Source organism: Scophthalmus maximus, chromosome 4, assembly GCF_022379125.1.
Source record: "Scophthalmus maximus strain ysfricsl-2021 chromosome 4, ASM2237912v1, whole genome shotgun sequence".
Classification (NCBI taxonomy): domain Eukaryota; kingdom Metazoa; phylum Chordata; class Actinopteri; order Pleuronectiformes; family Scophthalmidae; genus Scophthalmus; species Scophthalmus maximus.
Genome location: NC_061518.1, coordinates 1,130,001 through 1,147,178, shown reverse-complemented (window position 1 = coordinate 1,147,178; position 17,178 = coordinate 1,130,001). Strand labels below are relative to the sequence as shown.

General features: G+C 45.0%; 1 protein-coding gene across 1 annotated transcript in view; it reads left to right on the top strand.

Moving 5' to 3' along the window:
• The first annotated feature begins 5,643 nt into the window (after positions 1–5,643).
• hsd11b2 (hydroxysteroid (11-beta) dehydrogenase 2) overlaps positions 5,644–17,178 on the top strand; it is a 24,074-nt gene continuing 12,539 nt past the window's right edge. The window contains exon 1 of the mRNA XM_035627753.2: positions 5,644–6,140. Coding sequence (XP_035483646.2) covers positions 5,861–6,140 — 280 coding nt within the window. The 5' untranslated portion in view covers positions 5,644–5,860. The remainder of the gene's footprint in view (positions 6,141–17,178) is intronic.

The following is a 17,178-nucleotide window of genomic DNA, read 5'->3' as shown; positions in this document are numbered from 1 at the left end:
CGGGATCGGGCTCCAGGCTTCTGGGCAAAATATGAAATTCAACCCTGATGTAAAATTCCAACCTCAGCGGAGTTGATGACATCACATTGGAGTTGATGACATCACACTTCGGCACGTGGATCCGAGACCCAACGACCTTATGGTTAGTGGACGACCCGCTGTTTCTCCTGAGCCACATGCCGCTCATGATATCTCAATATATTAATATTGTTTCTGTGCAGTGAAGTTGAGTGTCTCTCGTTGCCTCGAATTAATCAAACTGTCACACACACTCATTTAAAATGAAACTTCTATCGATTGTCGTTTTCATGAGCAGCTGATAAAACGTATATTCATGTGAGAGAAACTCAACTTCCCTCCGACAGCCGGAGGGCGCGTTTTGCTCGAGAAGAAAAGAAAAAAAACATGACCCGGTGCGATTTCATCTCCACGTGGTCCCTGAACGCAGCATCAGAAAAGAGAACATCCTGATCTGAAGATTAAAACTTTGGACAGTTAAGTCTTTTACAGGGACATCACAGACACTGGAGAACCTGCTGCCCTGAGCCGCGAGGAACACGCCGTCCTCCGGCTCACCCAGGAGACAGAAAATCATCCCTCGGACAACCAGTGGTTCCCTTTGAGGACCGTGTGGCAAATAACGACGCTGAACAGGGAACACATTTCCTCTGTGACCTGAATGTGAAGGTGACCCCGACAGCCTGGCATCTGCGTGATGGCTCGGCTCTGACGGTCAAGTTCCCGTGGTGCGTTGTCTTTAATCTGCAGGTTGTGGGACAGGACATCCCTGCAAGGCGTGGGGGGGGGGGGGTAGGCTCGTAAAGCGGATCTAGGTCATGTGACGAGCGGCTGCTACTCGGACTGTGCGGGACGTGATCCGTGTCAAAACGCCGGCGGGATTAAGGGAAAGGGGTTAGAGCTCAGCAGGCGAGTTCCCAGCAGCAGGTAGTCGTGTCAGACGGGTGACGATGGTCGCCGCGCGGCGCTGACCTGATCCCGATCGCTGCTGCTCACGTCCGGGTCGCCGAGGAGACGCTGCGGCGCGAGAACAAAACGACGGACACTTTTCCGCTCTCGGCCCGTCGCCTGCTGCTGGTTCACGTCAGATTCAATGAAACTGCATTGATTGGTCAGTGGTCTCTAGGATCGGTCAGGGCGGGTGGTGTGTGCAGGGGGGCAGCCCCACGTTCTGGGCCCCCTTCACACGAGCAGTCTCTGAGAAGACGTGACGACGGCACCGCTCAGTAGATTAGCCGACAGATTCTCAGTTTGTAGACATCCCTCGTCGACACCTCAAGGAGACGTGCCGGCAGGTGACGCTGCAACTCCGCGCTTTTGGCCTAGTGGTTAGTGCGTCGGACTCGCATGCCTGAGGTCGCGGGTCGCATCTGGTACAGTAAGTGATGGGGTGGGAGAGTCTGCGAGGGCCTGAAATAAGACAGCACTTTCCCCTTCACCATGCAAAAACTTTTACAACACCTTGACACACGTCACAACGCTATGAACTGTGGGTAATTCCCTCAGGCAAAAGTCTGCATCGATGCTGACTTACGGAGAGTAAAGGTTCCTAAAGGGCAGAAGAAGAGCCGTCGTCGTGCACTTGACCATGTGGCAGTGGGACCGTCCCAAGTCCTCACGGACTTAACGGGAAAACGCGCCTCCAAGTCTGAGACCGTGAGTGTGGACACTCAGGAAACAACTGAGAACATGAATCAGCTCATACCTCCACCCACGACACGCTGCAGCCGAGTCTCCTCCTGAGCTCTCAGTCAGCGTCCATGGTCATCATCGCGGGGGGAACAGTCTCATCTCTGCAGCTCTTTGGTCATTTCCGTTCAGTTGTCCATCTGTGCAGTACATTTCATACTCGATATCAGTGAGATCTGACATGTAGGCTAAAGGTGAAGCGAAGCCTCATGTGGAGCAGCTGCTCTGTGCAGCGCTGGACCAGACGTCTAACCAACAGCAACAAGGAAAAGTCAATGAACGTTTAGAAATGAAAAGAGCTGCAGGCGACTTCTTCACTGTGGCTCTTTGTCCTGCGAAGACGTGAACATGTGATGACGACAAACAAACATAAATAATGAGACTTGCCGTGCAGGAGAGGTTGAACAAGGTCCGGAGCTTCATCCAATCAGTCAATCATTGATTGATTCAGTTGGGTTTTTTGTCAAAAATCAATGAATCAAAGACGTTACTCTCAAAAGCGTCAATCACGTCAGCGTGAGAGGTCTTTGGTTCTGTATCTCCGCTGGTGGAGGTGGTTTCTATGGATATAGATCAGCTGAAGGTTTTTATGTTCCTGATGTGTCGCTCTCATAAAACAGTGAAACCACAAACATCAACCATCTGAAAACTGATCAGTTCATCATTAAAATGTCTTAATGATTAAAAATTTGAATTCACTTTTAATCTACATGAAACCAAACACATATCTCCACGGTTCCCTGAAGATTTCACACAGATTCATGAGAAACTCCGATCATTAATCAATAATCCATCATCATTCTATACATGTTACATAACAAGAGCATTATATTTAAAAGGGAAGACATTTAAGGTTAGATTTAAATTAGGTTAAGTTCATGTTAGGTTGGGTTATGTGAGGTAAGGTTAGGTTAGGTTAATGTTAGGTTAATGTTAGGTTAGGTTAATGTTAGGTTAATGTTAGGTAATGTTAGGTTAATGTTAGGTTAATGTTAGGTTAGGTTAATGTTAGGTTAATGTTAGGTTAGGTTAATGTTAGGTTAATGTTAGGTTAGGTTAATGTTAGGTTAATGTTAGGTTAGGTAATGTTAGGTTAATGTTAGGTTAATGTTAGGTTAATGTTAGGTAATGTTAGGTTAATGTTAGGTTAGGTTAATGTTAGGTTAGGTTAGGTTAGGTAATGTTAGGTTAATGTTAGGTTAGGTTAATGTTAGGTTAGGTTAGGTTAGGTAATGTTAGGTTAATGTTAGGTTAGGTTAGGTTAATGTTAAGTTAGGTTACTGTTAGGTTAATGTTAGGTTAGGTAATGTTAGGTTAATGTTAGGTTAATGTTAGGTTAGGTTAATGTTAAGTTAGGTTACTGTTAGGTTAATGTTAAGTTAGGTTACTGTTAGGTTAATGTTAGGTTAGGTTAGGTTAATGTTAAGTTAGGTTACTGTTAGGTTAATGTTAGGTTAGGTAATATTAGGTTAATGTTAGGCTAGGTTAATGTTAAGTTAGGTTACTGTTAGGTTAATGTTAGGTTAGGTTAATGTTAGGTTAGGTTAGGTTAGGTTAGGTAATGTTAGGTTAGGTTAATGTTAGGTTAATGTTAGGTCAGGTAATGTTAGGTTAGGTTAATGTTAGGTTAGGTTAATGTTAGGTTAATGTTAGGTTAATGTTAGGTTAGGTAATGTTAGGTTAGGTTAATGTTAGGTTAATGTTAGGTTAGGTTAATGTTAGGTTAATGTTAGGTTAGGTTAGGTTAGGTAATGTTAGGTTAGGTTAATGTTAGGTTAGGTTAGGTTAGGTAATGTTAGGTTAGGTTAATGTTAGGTTAGGTTAGGTTAGGTAATGTTAGGTTAGGTTAATGTTAGGTTAATGTTAGGTTAGGTTAGGTTAGGTTAGGTAATGTTAGGTTAGGTTAATGTTAGGTTAGGTTAGGTTAGGTTAGGTAATGTTAGGTTAGGTTAATGTTAGGTTAATGTTAGGTTAATGTTAGGTTAATGTTAGGTTAGGTTAATGTTAGGTTAATGTTAGGTTAATGTTAGGTTAGGTTAATGTTAGGTTAATGTTAGGTAATGTTAGGTTAATGTTAGGTTAATGTTAGGTTAGGTTAATGTTAGGTTAATGTTAGGTTAGGTTAATGTTAGGTTAATGTTAGGTTAGGTTAATGTTAGGTTAATGTTAGGTTAGGTAATGTTAGGTTAATGTTAGGTTAATGTTAGGTTAATGTTAGGTAATGTTAGGTTAATGTTAGGTTAGGTTAATGTTAGGTTAGGTTAGGTTAGGTAATGTTAGGTTAATGTTAGGTTAGGTTAATGTTAGGTTAGGTTAGGTTAGGTAATGTTAGGTTAATGTTAGGTTAGGTTAGGTTAATGTTAAGTTAGGTTACTGTTAGGTTAATGTTAGGTTAGGTAATGTTAGGTTAATGTTAGGTTAATGTTAGGTTAGGTTAATGTTAAGTTAGGTTACTGTTAGGTTAATGTTAAGTTAGGTTACTGTTAGGTTAATGTTAGGTTAGGTTAGGTTAATGTTAAGTTAGGTTACTGTTAGGTTAATGTTAGGTTAGGTAATATTAGGTTAATGTTAGGCTAGGTTAATGTTAAGTTAGGTTACTGTTAGGTTAATGTTAGGTTAGGTTAATGTTAGGTTAGGTTAGGTTAGGTTAGGTAATGTTAGGTTAGGTTAATGTTAGGTTAATGTTAGGTCAGGTAATGTTAGGTTAGGTTAATGTTAGGTTAGGTTAATGTTAGGTTAATGTTAGGTTAATGTTAGGTTAGGTAATGTTAGGTTAGGTTAATGTTAGGTTAATGTTAGGTTAGGTTAATGTTAGGTTAATGTTAGGTTAGGTTAGGTTAGGTAATGTTAGGTTAGGTTAATGTTAGGTTAGGTTAGGTTAGGTAATGTTAGGTTAGGTTAATGTTAGGTTAGGTTAGGTTAGGTAATGTTAGGTTAGGTTAATGTTAGGTTAATGTTAGGTTAGGTTAGGTTAGGTTAGGTAATGTTAGGTTAGGTTAATGTTAGGTTAGGTTAGGTTAGGTTAGGTAATGTTAGGTTAGGTTAATGTTAGGTTAATGTTAGGTTAGGTTAATGTTAGGTTAATGTTAGGTTAGGTTAATGTTAGGTTAATGTTAGGTTAATGTTAGGTTAGGTAATGTTAGGTTAATGTTAGGTTAGGTAATGTTAGGTTAGGTTAGGTCAATGTTAGGTTAGGTTAATGTTAGGTTAGGTTAATGTTAGGTTAATGTTAGGTTAGGTTAGGTTAATGTAAGGTCAATGTTAGGTTAATGTTAGGTTAATGTTAGGTTAATGTTAGGTTAGGTTAATGTTAGGTTAATGTTAGGTTAGGTTAGGTTAATGTAAGGTCAATGTTAGGTTAATGTTAGGTTAATGTTAGGTTAATGTTAGGTTAGGTTAATGTTAGGTTAATGTTAGGTTAATGTTAGGTTAGGTTAGGTTAATGTAAGGTCAATGTTAGGTTAATGTTAGGTTAATGTTAGGTTAATGTTAGGTTAGGTTAATGTTAGGTTAATGTAAGGTTAGGTTAATGTTAGGTTAATGTTAGGTTAGGTTAATGTGAGGTTAGTTTAATGTTAGGTTAATGTAAGGTTAGGTTAATGTTAGGTTAATGTTAGGTTAGGTTAGGTTAATGTTAGGTTAATGTTAGGTTAGGTAATGTTAGGTTAATGTTAGGTTAATGTTAGGTTAGGTTAGGTTAGGTTAGGCAGGGTTAATCATAGGCAGTCATAATTTTTAAGGTTAAAAACATTTAGAAAAGAAATGTCGATGTAAAGTTGTAGAACACAACCCTGTGTGTGTGTGTGTGTGTGTGTGTGTGTGTGTGTGTGTGCGTGTGTTTGTGTGTGTGTGTGTGTGTGTGCAGATTAGATGCAGGGCTGCAGCCTGTGGCCCCGCCCCCTGCAGCTCTCTCCTCTATATATACACTGAGTTTGTGAGAGAGAGAGGGAGAGAGAGGCAGGGACGAGCTCCACACTGACCTGAGTGTGTGTGAACGGCAGAGAGGGAGAGTGATAGAGAGACACACACAGTGACTGAGTGACCGACACTAACCTGGGAGTTCACTGTTTTAACTGAGAGAGAGACAGACACTCAGACAGACAGACAGACAGACAGACAGGTGAACCAGGCAAACACCAGAACTCCTCTGATCATGGATGACTACACTCTTCCCTTCTGGATTTACCTGGGCGTGCTCAGCGTGTTGGTCGGTGGAGCCATGAAGAAGGTCCTGGCGTCCCACCTGAGCCCCGCCCCCACCCTGGCGGCCTGGCTGGGGGCCACCGTGCTGGTGGAGCGGCTGTGGGCGTTCTGCCTGCCGGCCGCGCTGCTCCTGGTTCTGCTGGGCCTCGCCTGCTGCCTCTACTCTGCCACCAGGACCGGCCCGCCGCCCGCCACCCTGCCCGCACAGGGCAAGGCCGTCTTCATCACAGGTGAGAGGAGGCTCCTCCCACCGGCTCAAGCTCGGCTGTGTGACTGTGGCCGCTCCTGTCTGCAGAAATCAGCTTCTGCACCTTTATTCAGAGCTGTGGAGTTGGTCTCAAACTTTCAGTTTGTGTGTGTGTTTGTGTGTGTGTGTTAGTGTGTATGTGTGTGTGTGTGTGTGTGTGTGTGTGTGTGTGTGTTTGTGCAGCGGTTTGTCAGTTTCAGATTCATGAGTTCAGCTGACGAGATGATTTAGGTTCCGAACTTGTCTCTAGTTAGAAAAGAGCCCGACCTGATCCGAACAGTGTCTGGAGAGTTTCAGCCTCTGACTCAAAGACTCTGGTTGAGTTCAGTTCTATTTCAGCTTCACACTCACAGAAGTTTGGTCTAAATTCCAGGAAATGTCAAATCTGTGGGAAATGATTCAAACACACATGAAGCAGAGGAGCGAGTGTGAGCAGCGACGCGCTGAGGAAAACTCATTGATCTGCTTCCATCATCTGTAGTGATCAGAGTCGAACTGAAGCAACTTTAACGACAACTGTCTCACTGTGTGTGTGTGTGTGTGTGTGTGCGCATGTGTGTCTGGTTGTTTTTTTTACGAGTCCCTTTGTCCCCCTTTCTCTTATCTGAATGCTGTGTAAATTAGTTTGATAAGACTACTGATTGGTGTGTGTGTGTGTGTGTGTGTGTGTGTTTCTCAGTGTTTGGTCTCTGTCTTCCTGCAGAGTTAATCAGATTGTTGCCAACTGGCTCTGATCCCTTTGTGTTGATGAGATTATGGGATCTGCAGATTAATGAGACTCTTAAATAATACGACTGTTTGGTAACATGACTGTTTAACTGTGTAATAACACAACTGTAACAACATGACTGTAACAACACAACTGTGTAATAACACGACTGTAACAAAACGACTGTAACAACACGACTGTAACAACACAACTGTGTAATAACACGACTGTAATAACATAACTGTAACAACACAATTGTGTAATAACATGACTGTAATAACACAATTGTGTAATAACACAACTGTAATAACACGACTGTAACAACACGACTGTAACAACACGACTGTGTAATAACACGACTGTAACAACACGACTCTGTAACAACACAACTGTGTAATAACACGACTGTAACAACACGACTCTGTAACAACACGACTGTGTAATAACATGACTGTAACAACACAACTGTGTAATAACACGACTGTAACAACACGACTCTGTAACAACACGACTGTGTAATAACACGACTGTAACAACACGACTGTAACAACACGACTGTAACAACACAACTGTGTAATAACACGACTGTAATAACATAACTGTAACAACACAATTGTGTAATAACATGACTGTAATAACACAATTGTGTAATAACACAACTGTAATAACACGACTGTAACAACACGACTGTAACAACACGACTGTGTAATAACACGACTGTAACAACACGACTCTGTAACAACACAACTGTGTAATAACACAACTGTAACAACACGACTCTGTAACAACACGACTGTGTAATAACATGACTGTAACAACACAACTGTGTAATAACACGACTGTAACAACACGACTCTGTAACAACACGACTGTGTAATAACACGACTGTAACAACACGACTCTGTAACAACACGACTGTGTAATAACACGACTGTAACAACACGACTCTGTAACAACACGACTGTGTAATAACACGACTGTAACAACACGACTCTGTTACAACACGACTGTGTAATAACACGACTGTAACAACACGACTCTGTAACAACACGACTGTGTAATAACACGACTGTAATAATACGACTGTGTAACAACACAACTGTGTAATAACACGACTGTGTAATAACACGACTGTAATAATACGACTGTGTAACAACACAACTGTGTAATAACGGAATTGTGTTATAAGCGGTTCAATAACTCGACTGTGTGTCACTTGTCTATGAGTGTGTGGGCTTAGATGTAGAATTTTTTTTTTCACAGACGACATTTAACATCACTTAGTGACAGGAGGTAACAACACAATTAAATAAAACAAACAGGAAGTGACAACAAAATGAAATGAAACAAACAGGAAGTAACAAGAAAATAAAATGAAACAAACAGAAACTCTCAGCGAAATAAAATAAAACAAACAGAAATTAACAACTAAATAAAATAAAAAAAACAGGAAGTAACAATAAAATAAAAATCAAGAAACCAGTAGAGAAAGTTGATCCAATAAAATAACTATTAAATGAAAAATAATAAAGTGATACAGAGTCAGAGTACACATCACAGTTTCTGTCACGGAGCATCATGAAGCTAAATGTTTTTTCTGTTCTTTCCACTGCTGTGGATTGAAACGAGATTTATAACTGTATGATGTTACGCTGATGATGTTGTGAACTATAAGTCCAATGTGCTTGTGGTTAAACTTGAGTCCTGACTGAACACACACGTGAAGAACAAATTTATATTCATGGATCTGGACTCCAGATCATCTGTTCTCTTCTCGTCTTTATTTACATGTCTCTGCTCTGGTGCAACTACGATGTTGCATCACCTAAAGTGCTGCCGCTGCAATGAATTGTGGGGCGGCGTCATCTCCTTTCCTCTTGCTGAGGATCTGGTGTTTTATAAAGTACATGAGACAGGAAGCATCGAAAGCTTCTTTCATCGGCTCTTACGAAACAACACTTCAGGTCATTTCACTCCGTCTGAACCTTTCTGACAAAAACACACTGTTCCACCACAGAGACACACGCTCTCGAAACCAGCCCGCCCCTGCACACACACACACACACACACACGCACGACTCGCACGACTCACCAACCTGCGGCTCGTTTGTGAAAGAATGAGTCGACCACACAGGCTTCAGGCCGCTCACAGTCAGACCGACGCTTCAGATCTGAGACACTCGCCAAGTTTTAATCAGCGACTCACATGGCGGCAAATAATGATATGATGGAGCAGCCAACACACAGCTCCACTGTTCACACAGAGAGACACACACACACACATGCACACACACACACACACACACACACGCACACACGCACACATACGCACACACACATGCGCACACACACACACACACACACATACGCACACATACGCACACACACACACACACATGCAGACACACACACACGCACACACACATGCACACACACACACACACACACATACGCACACACACACATGCACGTACGCACACACACATATATGCACACACACACACACACACACATACGCACACACACACACATGCACGCACACACACACACACACACACACATGCACATACGCACACACACACACATGCACGCACACACACACACACACACACACATGCACATACGCACACACACACACACACATACACACACACACACATGCACGCACACACACACACTCTGGATGTAGCAGTTATTAGTTATCAGTTCCGTCTGCAGAGGATCAGAGTGAAAAAAACTAAAAAGGATGAACAGAGGATCTTTTTTTTTTTTCCTCCACAAATTAAAACCTTTGTGTTTCATAGTCAACAAAACCGAAACACGGGGGAAGAAGCGGGTCGTCCACTAGCCAGAGGGATGATGGTTCGATCCCCCAGATCCCTGACGGATGCGTTGTACGATGCTTGTGACAGATAAAGTTCCGTGTATAGAATCTGAACGTGTGAATGTGACTAAAGATCTTTGACCAGAAAGACAGAAAAAGGTTCTACGTAAATACAGACTGCATAAATACAACAGTCCACTTCTAATGTTGTTGACTCATAGCTCACATTCAGAGTAGTTTTATTAAAGTGATCTGCGGGAAAAAACCTGAAATGAAAAACGTCCTCCTTTGGTAGAATGAACACACGGTTGTGAACGGACGCGGCTGAGCGACAATGAAAATATAGATAGAACTCAATGGAAGGGATCAGTGTGTCACGTCCTCTCCTGACGTAAACACCTACATATTACACAGTTGTGTACAATCACACATGATCATTGACACGAGGAGGAAGTAGGAGATTTAAATCCCTCTGTGTTGGAGGAAAACAACACAGAGGACAGAGATTTACTGCCGCTCAGTCAAACATTAACTCACTTATCAGATTAACCTTAAATAAAACTGACTGACTGGTGGTCCTGCACCTCCCACACGGGCGGGAGGAGGAGGTGTATAAGGAGCGCTCCCCTTCTCCGAGGGAGAGAAATGTAGGTTAAACAAACATCCCCGAGCCGTTGGTCCGCATGAGGACTCACCAGCTCCGACTGTGTGAGGCCGCATGTGCCAAAACTTGTACGATATCAATATCAGTATCCGTCGGTTCATTGATAAAGTTCAGCAGCCGGAGTCTGTGCTGCGATCTGTTCTCCTCCGCTGCATCTGGTGACTCGCGTGACAGCGACGACCTCTGACCCCAAGACTCGCTTCACTGGAGTCGGTTCTACCGGCTGGTCATCTCCCGATCATCACTCTGAGCGGAGGAACAAAGTCCACTCGGTGACTCGTCTTGATTCCCCTGCGGATCCCAACTCACAAAATGTCAATGTTTCACTTCACCCTCAGGTCAGATTTCAGTCGGGAAGTGAAGCCGCTGAAGGTCAGAGCGAGGTCGCTCTGGAAATAAGAGCAGAGGGAGGGAAGAAAAAGAAAAAAGTCCCGATAAACCTCTTGGAAAGCAAAGTTACCCAAGTTCTACAAAGAGGCACATTCCTCCAGGGATGAGGATTGAAGTCACAGGGCGCGAGGTGACGGAGTCTGGACCTCAGAGGACGGACGCCTGTGACCATAGACTGAATATGAAGACGATCACTATGTAAAGATGATCAGTGACTGAATATGACGATGGACGACAAGTCTCCACTTCCTCTCTTCGTGAGTCAGTGTCAATCACAACGTCTCAGCCCGTTTTTTATTTCATCAAATAACTAATTAAAACCAAACTGATCAGACACATGAACATGTGTTAACTTGTGGTAGCATGTGTTTAGTTGTATTAACTTGTGGTGACTTGTGGGAACATGTGGTAACGTGTAACGTGTTAACTTGTAGTAACATTTGTTAACTTGTGTTAGCATGTGTTAAGTTGTGATAACACGTTTTTACATGTGTTAACTTGTAGTAACATGTGTAAACTTGTGGTAACATGTGGTAACATGTGGTAACTTGTAGTAACATGTGTTAACATGTGGTAACACGTGGTAACATGTGGTAACATGAGGTAACTTGTGGTAACATGTGGTAACTTGTAGTAACATGTGTTAACTTGTAGTAACATGTGGTAACACGTGGTAACATGTGGTAACGCGTGGTAACATGAAGTAACTTGTGGTAACATGTGGTAATGCGTGGTAACATGTGGTAACTTGTGGTAACATGCGGTAAATTTTGGTAACATGCGGTAAATTGTGGTAACATGTGGTAACTTGTGGTAACATGTGGTAACTTGTAGTAACATGTGGTAACACATGGTAACATGTGGTAACTTGTAGTAACATGTTGTAACATATGTTATCTTGTAGTAACAAGTGGTAACATGTGGTAACACGTGGTAACAGGTGGTAACTTGTAGTAACATGTGGTAACACGTGGTAACTTGTAGTAACAGGTGGTAACACGTGATAACTTGTGGTAGCATGTGGTAACATGTGGTAACTTGTAGTAACATGTGGTAACTTGTGGTAACTTGTAGTAACATGTGGTAACTTGTAGTAACATGTGTTAACTTGTGATAACACGTGGTAACATGTGGTAACTTGTAGTAACATGTGGTAACTTGTGGTAACTTGTAGTAACATGTGGTAACATGTGGTAACACTTGGTAACATGTGGTAACTTGTAGTAACATGTGTTAACTTGTGATAACACGTGGTAACATGTGGTAACTTGTGATAACACGTGGTAACATGTGGTAACACGTGGTAACATGTGGTAACACGTGGTAACTTGTAATAACATGTGGTAACATGTGGTAACACGTGGTAACATGTGGTAACTTGTAGTAACATGTGGTAACACCTGGTAACATGTGGTAACTTGTGGTAACTTGTAGTAACATGTGGTAACATGTGGTAACTTGTAGTAACATGTGTTAACTTGTGATAACACATGGTAACATGTGGTAAACTTGTGGTAACATGTGGTAACACGTGGTAACGTGGTAACACGTGGTAACTTGTAATAACATGTGGTAAAACGTGGTAACTTGTGGTAACTTGTAGTAACATGTGGTAACATGTGGTAACTTGTAGTAACATGTGTTAACTTGTGATAACACATGGTAACATGTGGTAAACTTGTGGTAACATGTGGTAACACGTGGTAACGTGGTAACACGTGGTAACTTGTAATAACATGTGGTAACACGTGGTAACTTGTGGTAACTTGTAGTAACATGTGGTAACATGTGGTAACACGTGGTAACATGTGTTAACTTGTGATAACACATGGTAACATGTGGTAAACTTGTGGTAACATGTGGTAACATGTGTTAACTTGTAGTAACATGTGTTAACTTGTGATAACACATGGTAACATGTGGTAAACTTGTGGTAACATGTGGTAACACGTGGTAACATGTGGTAACACGTGGTAACTTGTAATAACACGTGGTAACTTGTGGTAACATGTGGTAACACGTGGTAACATGTGGTAACTTGTAATAACATGTGGTAACATGTGGTAACACGTGGTAACTTGTGGTAACTTGTAGTAACATGTGTTAACTTGTGATAACACGTGGTAACACGTGGTAACATGTGGTAACACGTGGTAACTTGTGATAACTTGTAGTAACACGTGGTAACTTGTAATAACACGTGGTAACTTGTGGTAACTTGTAGTAACATGTGTTAACTTGTGATAACACGTGGTAACACGTGGTAACTTGTAATAACACGTGGTAACTTGTGGTAACTTGTAGTAACATGTGTTAACTTGTGATAACACGTGGTAACACGTGGTAACATGTGGTAACACGTGGTAACTTGTGATAACTTGTAGTAACACGTGGTAACTTGTAATAACACGTGGTAACTTGTGGTAACTTGTAGTAACATGTGTTAACTTGTGATAACACGTGGTAACACGTGGTAACTTGTAATAACACGTGGTAACTTGTGGTAACTTGTAGTAACATGTGTTAACTTGTGATAACACGTGGTGACATGACATTTCCAGTTTCCAGGCCTCTCTGACTCTCAGGAGACTCTGATCCTGGTCTAAAGGTTTCGGTTCCACAGCTGCAGAGAAACTGGTCCAACAGAAACAAGAGGTTCAGGCCTCGAGTCTAAAAACACAACTTTGTCTTTTTTTAAGATCTGACTCATCCTTTGATCGGCGGCGGTTTGACTCCTTCTTTCCTTTTTTCCTTTTTTCTTCCTCGTCTTTCCATCTTCGTCCTTCTTATTTCCTCTTCACTTCATTTCTCCTTTGTGCCTTTTTAAAATCCGAAAACGTAGTTTTCCGTTTTTCTCTTTTGTTGCGTGTCTCAGATTTCCTCTCTAATCCTCGGCCTTGGCGTCCGCAGTAACTTCGTCAGATTTCGGTTTCATGTAAACACTGAACCAATCAGACGCGTTGGTCGCGGCCCGCCGCCGGCCTCTGAGGCGCGTCCTCCTCCTGTCACATGACCTCCGCTCACATTTGGACGGCGGCTTGTTACTGCAGACTTTTCCAAGTGATGAAGCAACGATGTGTTCCGTGTTGTTTTCTCAGGAAAACTAATTTTTGCTCCTGCAGAGATGTGGAGATTTGGAAAATGTTGCTCAACGTTCAGGCAGAGACACGTTTCCATCCATCCATGCGGGGTCGTGTCACGCTGGCAGCAGATCCACCATCCAGTCGTCGATCTTATCAAAAGCCCATGACGCGGCCTGCAGACCCCCCGCCCCCCCTGCAGGTGGGGGCCCTCTGGGCGGGCTCTCTGTGTAATGTCTCCAGGCGGTGACGCGAGGCGGTTCTCTGGTCCTCTCTCAGGGGCCCAAGGCCCCGACAACACAGCTCCTCAGGGCCCCTCCCCCACGCTCAGGTGGCGCATGGCTCCTGACACGACGTCGCCCCTCGGAACCCCATCGCTGACCCCTACGACATCATCAGGGGTCTCTTCACAGATCACAGCGAGGACCTGGAGAACCTCTTCTTCGTAGGCCTGGAGAACCCTATTCGAGACCCTCAGAATGGTCTGAAGGACACAGAACCCCCCAGGACCCCCCCAGGGTGAACTCCGTCTGACCCACACATCTGGCCCGGTCACATTCCTCCGTGTTTTCCTCTGCGTGGAGGTTGAGGTTCTCCTCTTGACAGCAGTGATTAGGGTGAAACATGGTTCTGTGATGATTCCCAGGTGGATAAAAACCGCGTCCCGACCTCTGGACCACAGCGGCCGACACGTTTCCCGTCCTCCCACCTCCCGGAGGCTCTTTCATCAACCGGCGACGGACGTCTCACGTGCTCGTCCTCCTGCACAAACAGCAGCGCCACTCCAACCGTCTGAAACCTTTGACCGCAGCTGCCGATCGGCGACGCTGCTGCTGCTGCTGCAGCCGAGGAGGAGCAGAGTGAAATGTCCTCTGTGCAGTCGGAGACGTCCATCGTCAGTATCTCTTCTTGTGATGTGGACGTTTCATCTCTTCATTGGGATTTTTCATCACCAACTCCGTCCGTTTTTTATTTTGCGGAGTGAAAGGTCCGTGATCACCTGACGCATGAAGACTCTGAGTCATTTCATATTGAGAGGAATCATCACGTTCATAATCACCTCATCCTTCACTTCACCGCGTGGACGCCACGTCCGTCCTCAGTTTTACACTCAACCGTCCACGACGACAACGTTTATTAAAAACCAGTAACTGAGCAGTTGCACGTCCTGACACGTCCTCTCAGGCGTCGTCCGATTGGACGCGAGGCGCTGTGAGTCTCCGCAGACGTTTGTCCTGAAGACCGAGCCAGTGCTCCTGACTGCGATGGAAAGACCGATGCAGTTGAATCAGGGACGAGGAGATCAACAGATCAACAAGTGGTCAGTGATGTCGATCCTCGCACAGCGCGGAGGATCTGCAGAGTCCACGTCCATGCGTCCTCTGGAGGAAACCAGGAACTTTACTGTGAAATCAGGTCGCCGCCGTCGTTGGCCCCTCAGATGCATCACCTCATCTTGCATCACTCCCTCCCATGGACTGATCCTGATTTGATGACGAACGCGTTCTCATGAAAAGTGCTGCAGCTGAGTCAGATGTTCTTCACCTGACAATAATCTGATCTCCGTGTGTGGAGCTGATGTGGACAGATGTTGAGGCCTCCGCCCAGCGACAGATGTGTCGGTGCTTTTGACCCCGTGCCTCTCGCGGCGCTCCGCCGTCCCTGCACATGCTCATGTTTATTTCTTCATGGGAGGGGCCCCCGGGGGCCTCGGCCCCCCTTGCGTAACAACATTCCTCCTCCGATGTCGGATCTGTCTCCTGCGTTGATATCGCGGCCACATGTTTGGCTTCAACCTCAAACTGTCAAACCTGGCGGAGACGAGTCCTCTGCTTTCACAATCCGTTTACTCTGAGGACGGGCCTGTCAGCTCCTGCTGCTCTCGCGGGGGCCCATCAGGGGCCCGACTGGGGCCCGACAGGGGCCGGCCAAGTCAGTGTTTGTCAGTCGAAGAGTTAACAGGACCGAACTCGAGTCCCCGCCTCCCGGCGGCCTCGGTCCAGAGAGGGAGACGTGCTGGGAGAGGTCATCAGGATGAAGAATGTGGGACAGTGTGTGGTCTGCACGGCCCCCGAGGCTCCTCCCCCTCCGAAACCCTGAGGACACGTAGGACGAGAGGGAGAAGAAGAAGAAGACCTGTGCAGTTTTCATGATTGTGTCGAGTCAAAAGGAATAGTTACAACATTAATTCTTGTTGCAGCAGAGAGTCGAGGCTGCATCATGTTGTAGCTCGCGATGACGTCATGACGTTTCGTAATGTGCGGTGCAAGACGCGCTGGTAACGTTCGGTGCCTCAGAGAGAAATACAGGATATGAATAGTTCAAATTACTTATGGAGAGGTACGAAATAGATTATCAATTAAATCAAATTAAAAATATTTCTGTATGTAGAAATATTTCATATAAATAAGTTTTTTTCCAGCAAAATGTTTAACAGTTTCAGTACTTTGATCATTTATTTTGGTTTTGTTGACTTACGAAACCTTTCAGATTTAAATTTGAGCGATATGAAGCATTTGAAGATTCTCCAGGAAATGACATCACAGTGAGAAAAATACTGAGGAACATTTCTCCTGTGGAGATCAAACAAAAACTGCATCAACTTTAAGAAACTAGTCTAGTTTCACCAAAGGTCCAGGTCCCAGGTCCCAGGTCCCGTCCAGGTCCTGTCCAGGTCCCAGGTCCCAGGTCCCGTCCAGGTCCCGTCAAGGTCCCGTCCAGGTCCCGTCCAGGTCCCGTCCAGGTCCCAGGTCCCGTCCAGGTCCTGTCCAGGTCCCAGGTCCCAGGTCCCGTCCAGGTCCCGTCCAGGTCCCGTCCAGGTCCCAGGTCCCAGGTCCCGTCCAGGTCCCAGGTCCCGTCCAGGTCCCAGGTCCCAGGTCCCGTCCAGGTCCCAGGTCCCGTCCAGGTCCCGTCCAGGTCCCGTCCAGGTCCCGTCCAGGTCCTGTCCAGGTCCCAGGTCCCAGGTCCCGTCCAGGTCCCGTCCAGGTCCCAGGTCCCAGGTCCCGTCCAGGTCCCGTCCAGGTCCCAGGTCCCAGGTCCCGTCCAGGTCCCAGGTCCCGTCCAGGTCCCAGGTCCCAGGTCCCGTCCAGGTCCCAGGTCCCGTCCAGGTCCCGTCCAGGTCCCGTCCAGGTCCCGTCCATGTCCCAGGTCCCGTCCAGGTCCCAGGTCCCAGGTCCCAGGTCCCAGGTCCCAGGTCCCGTCCAGGTCCCAGGCCACGTCCAGGTCCCCGGTCCCAGGTCCCAGGTCCCGTCCAGGTCCCAGGTCCCAGGTCCCAGGTCCCAGGTCCCAGGTCCCGTCCAGGTCCCAGGCCACGTCCAGGTCCCCGGTCCCAGGTCCCAGGTCCCGTCCAGGTCC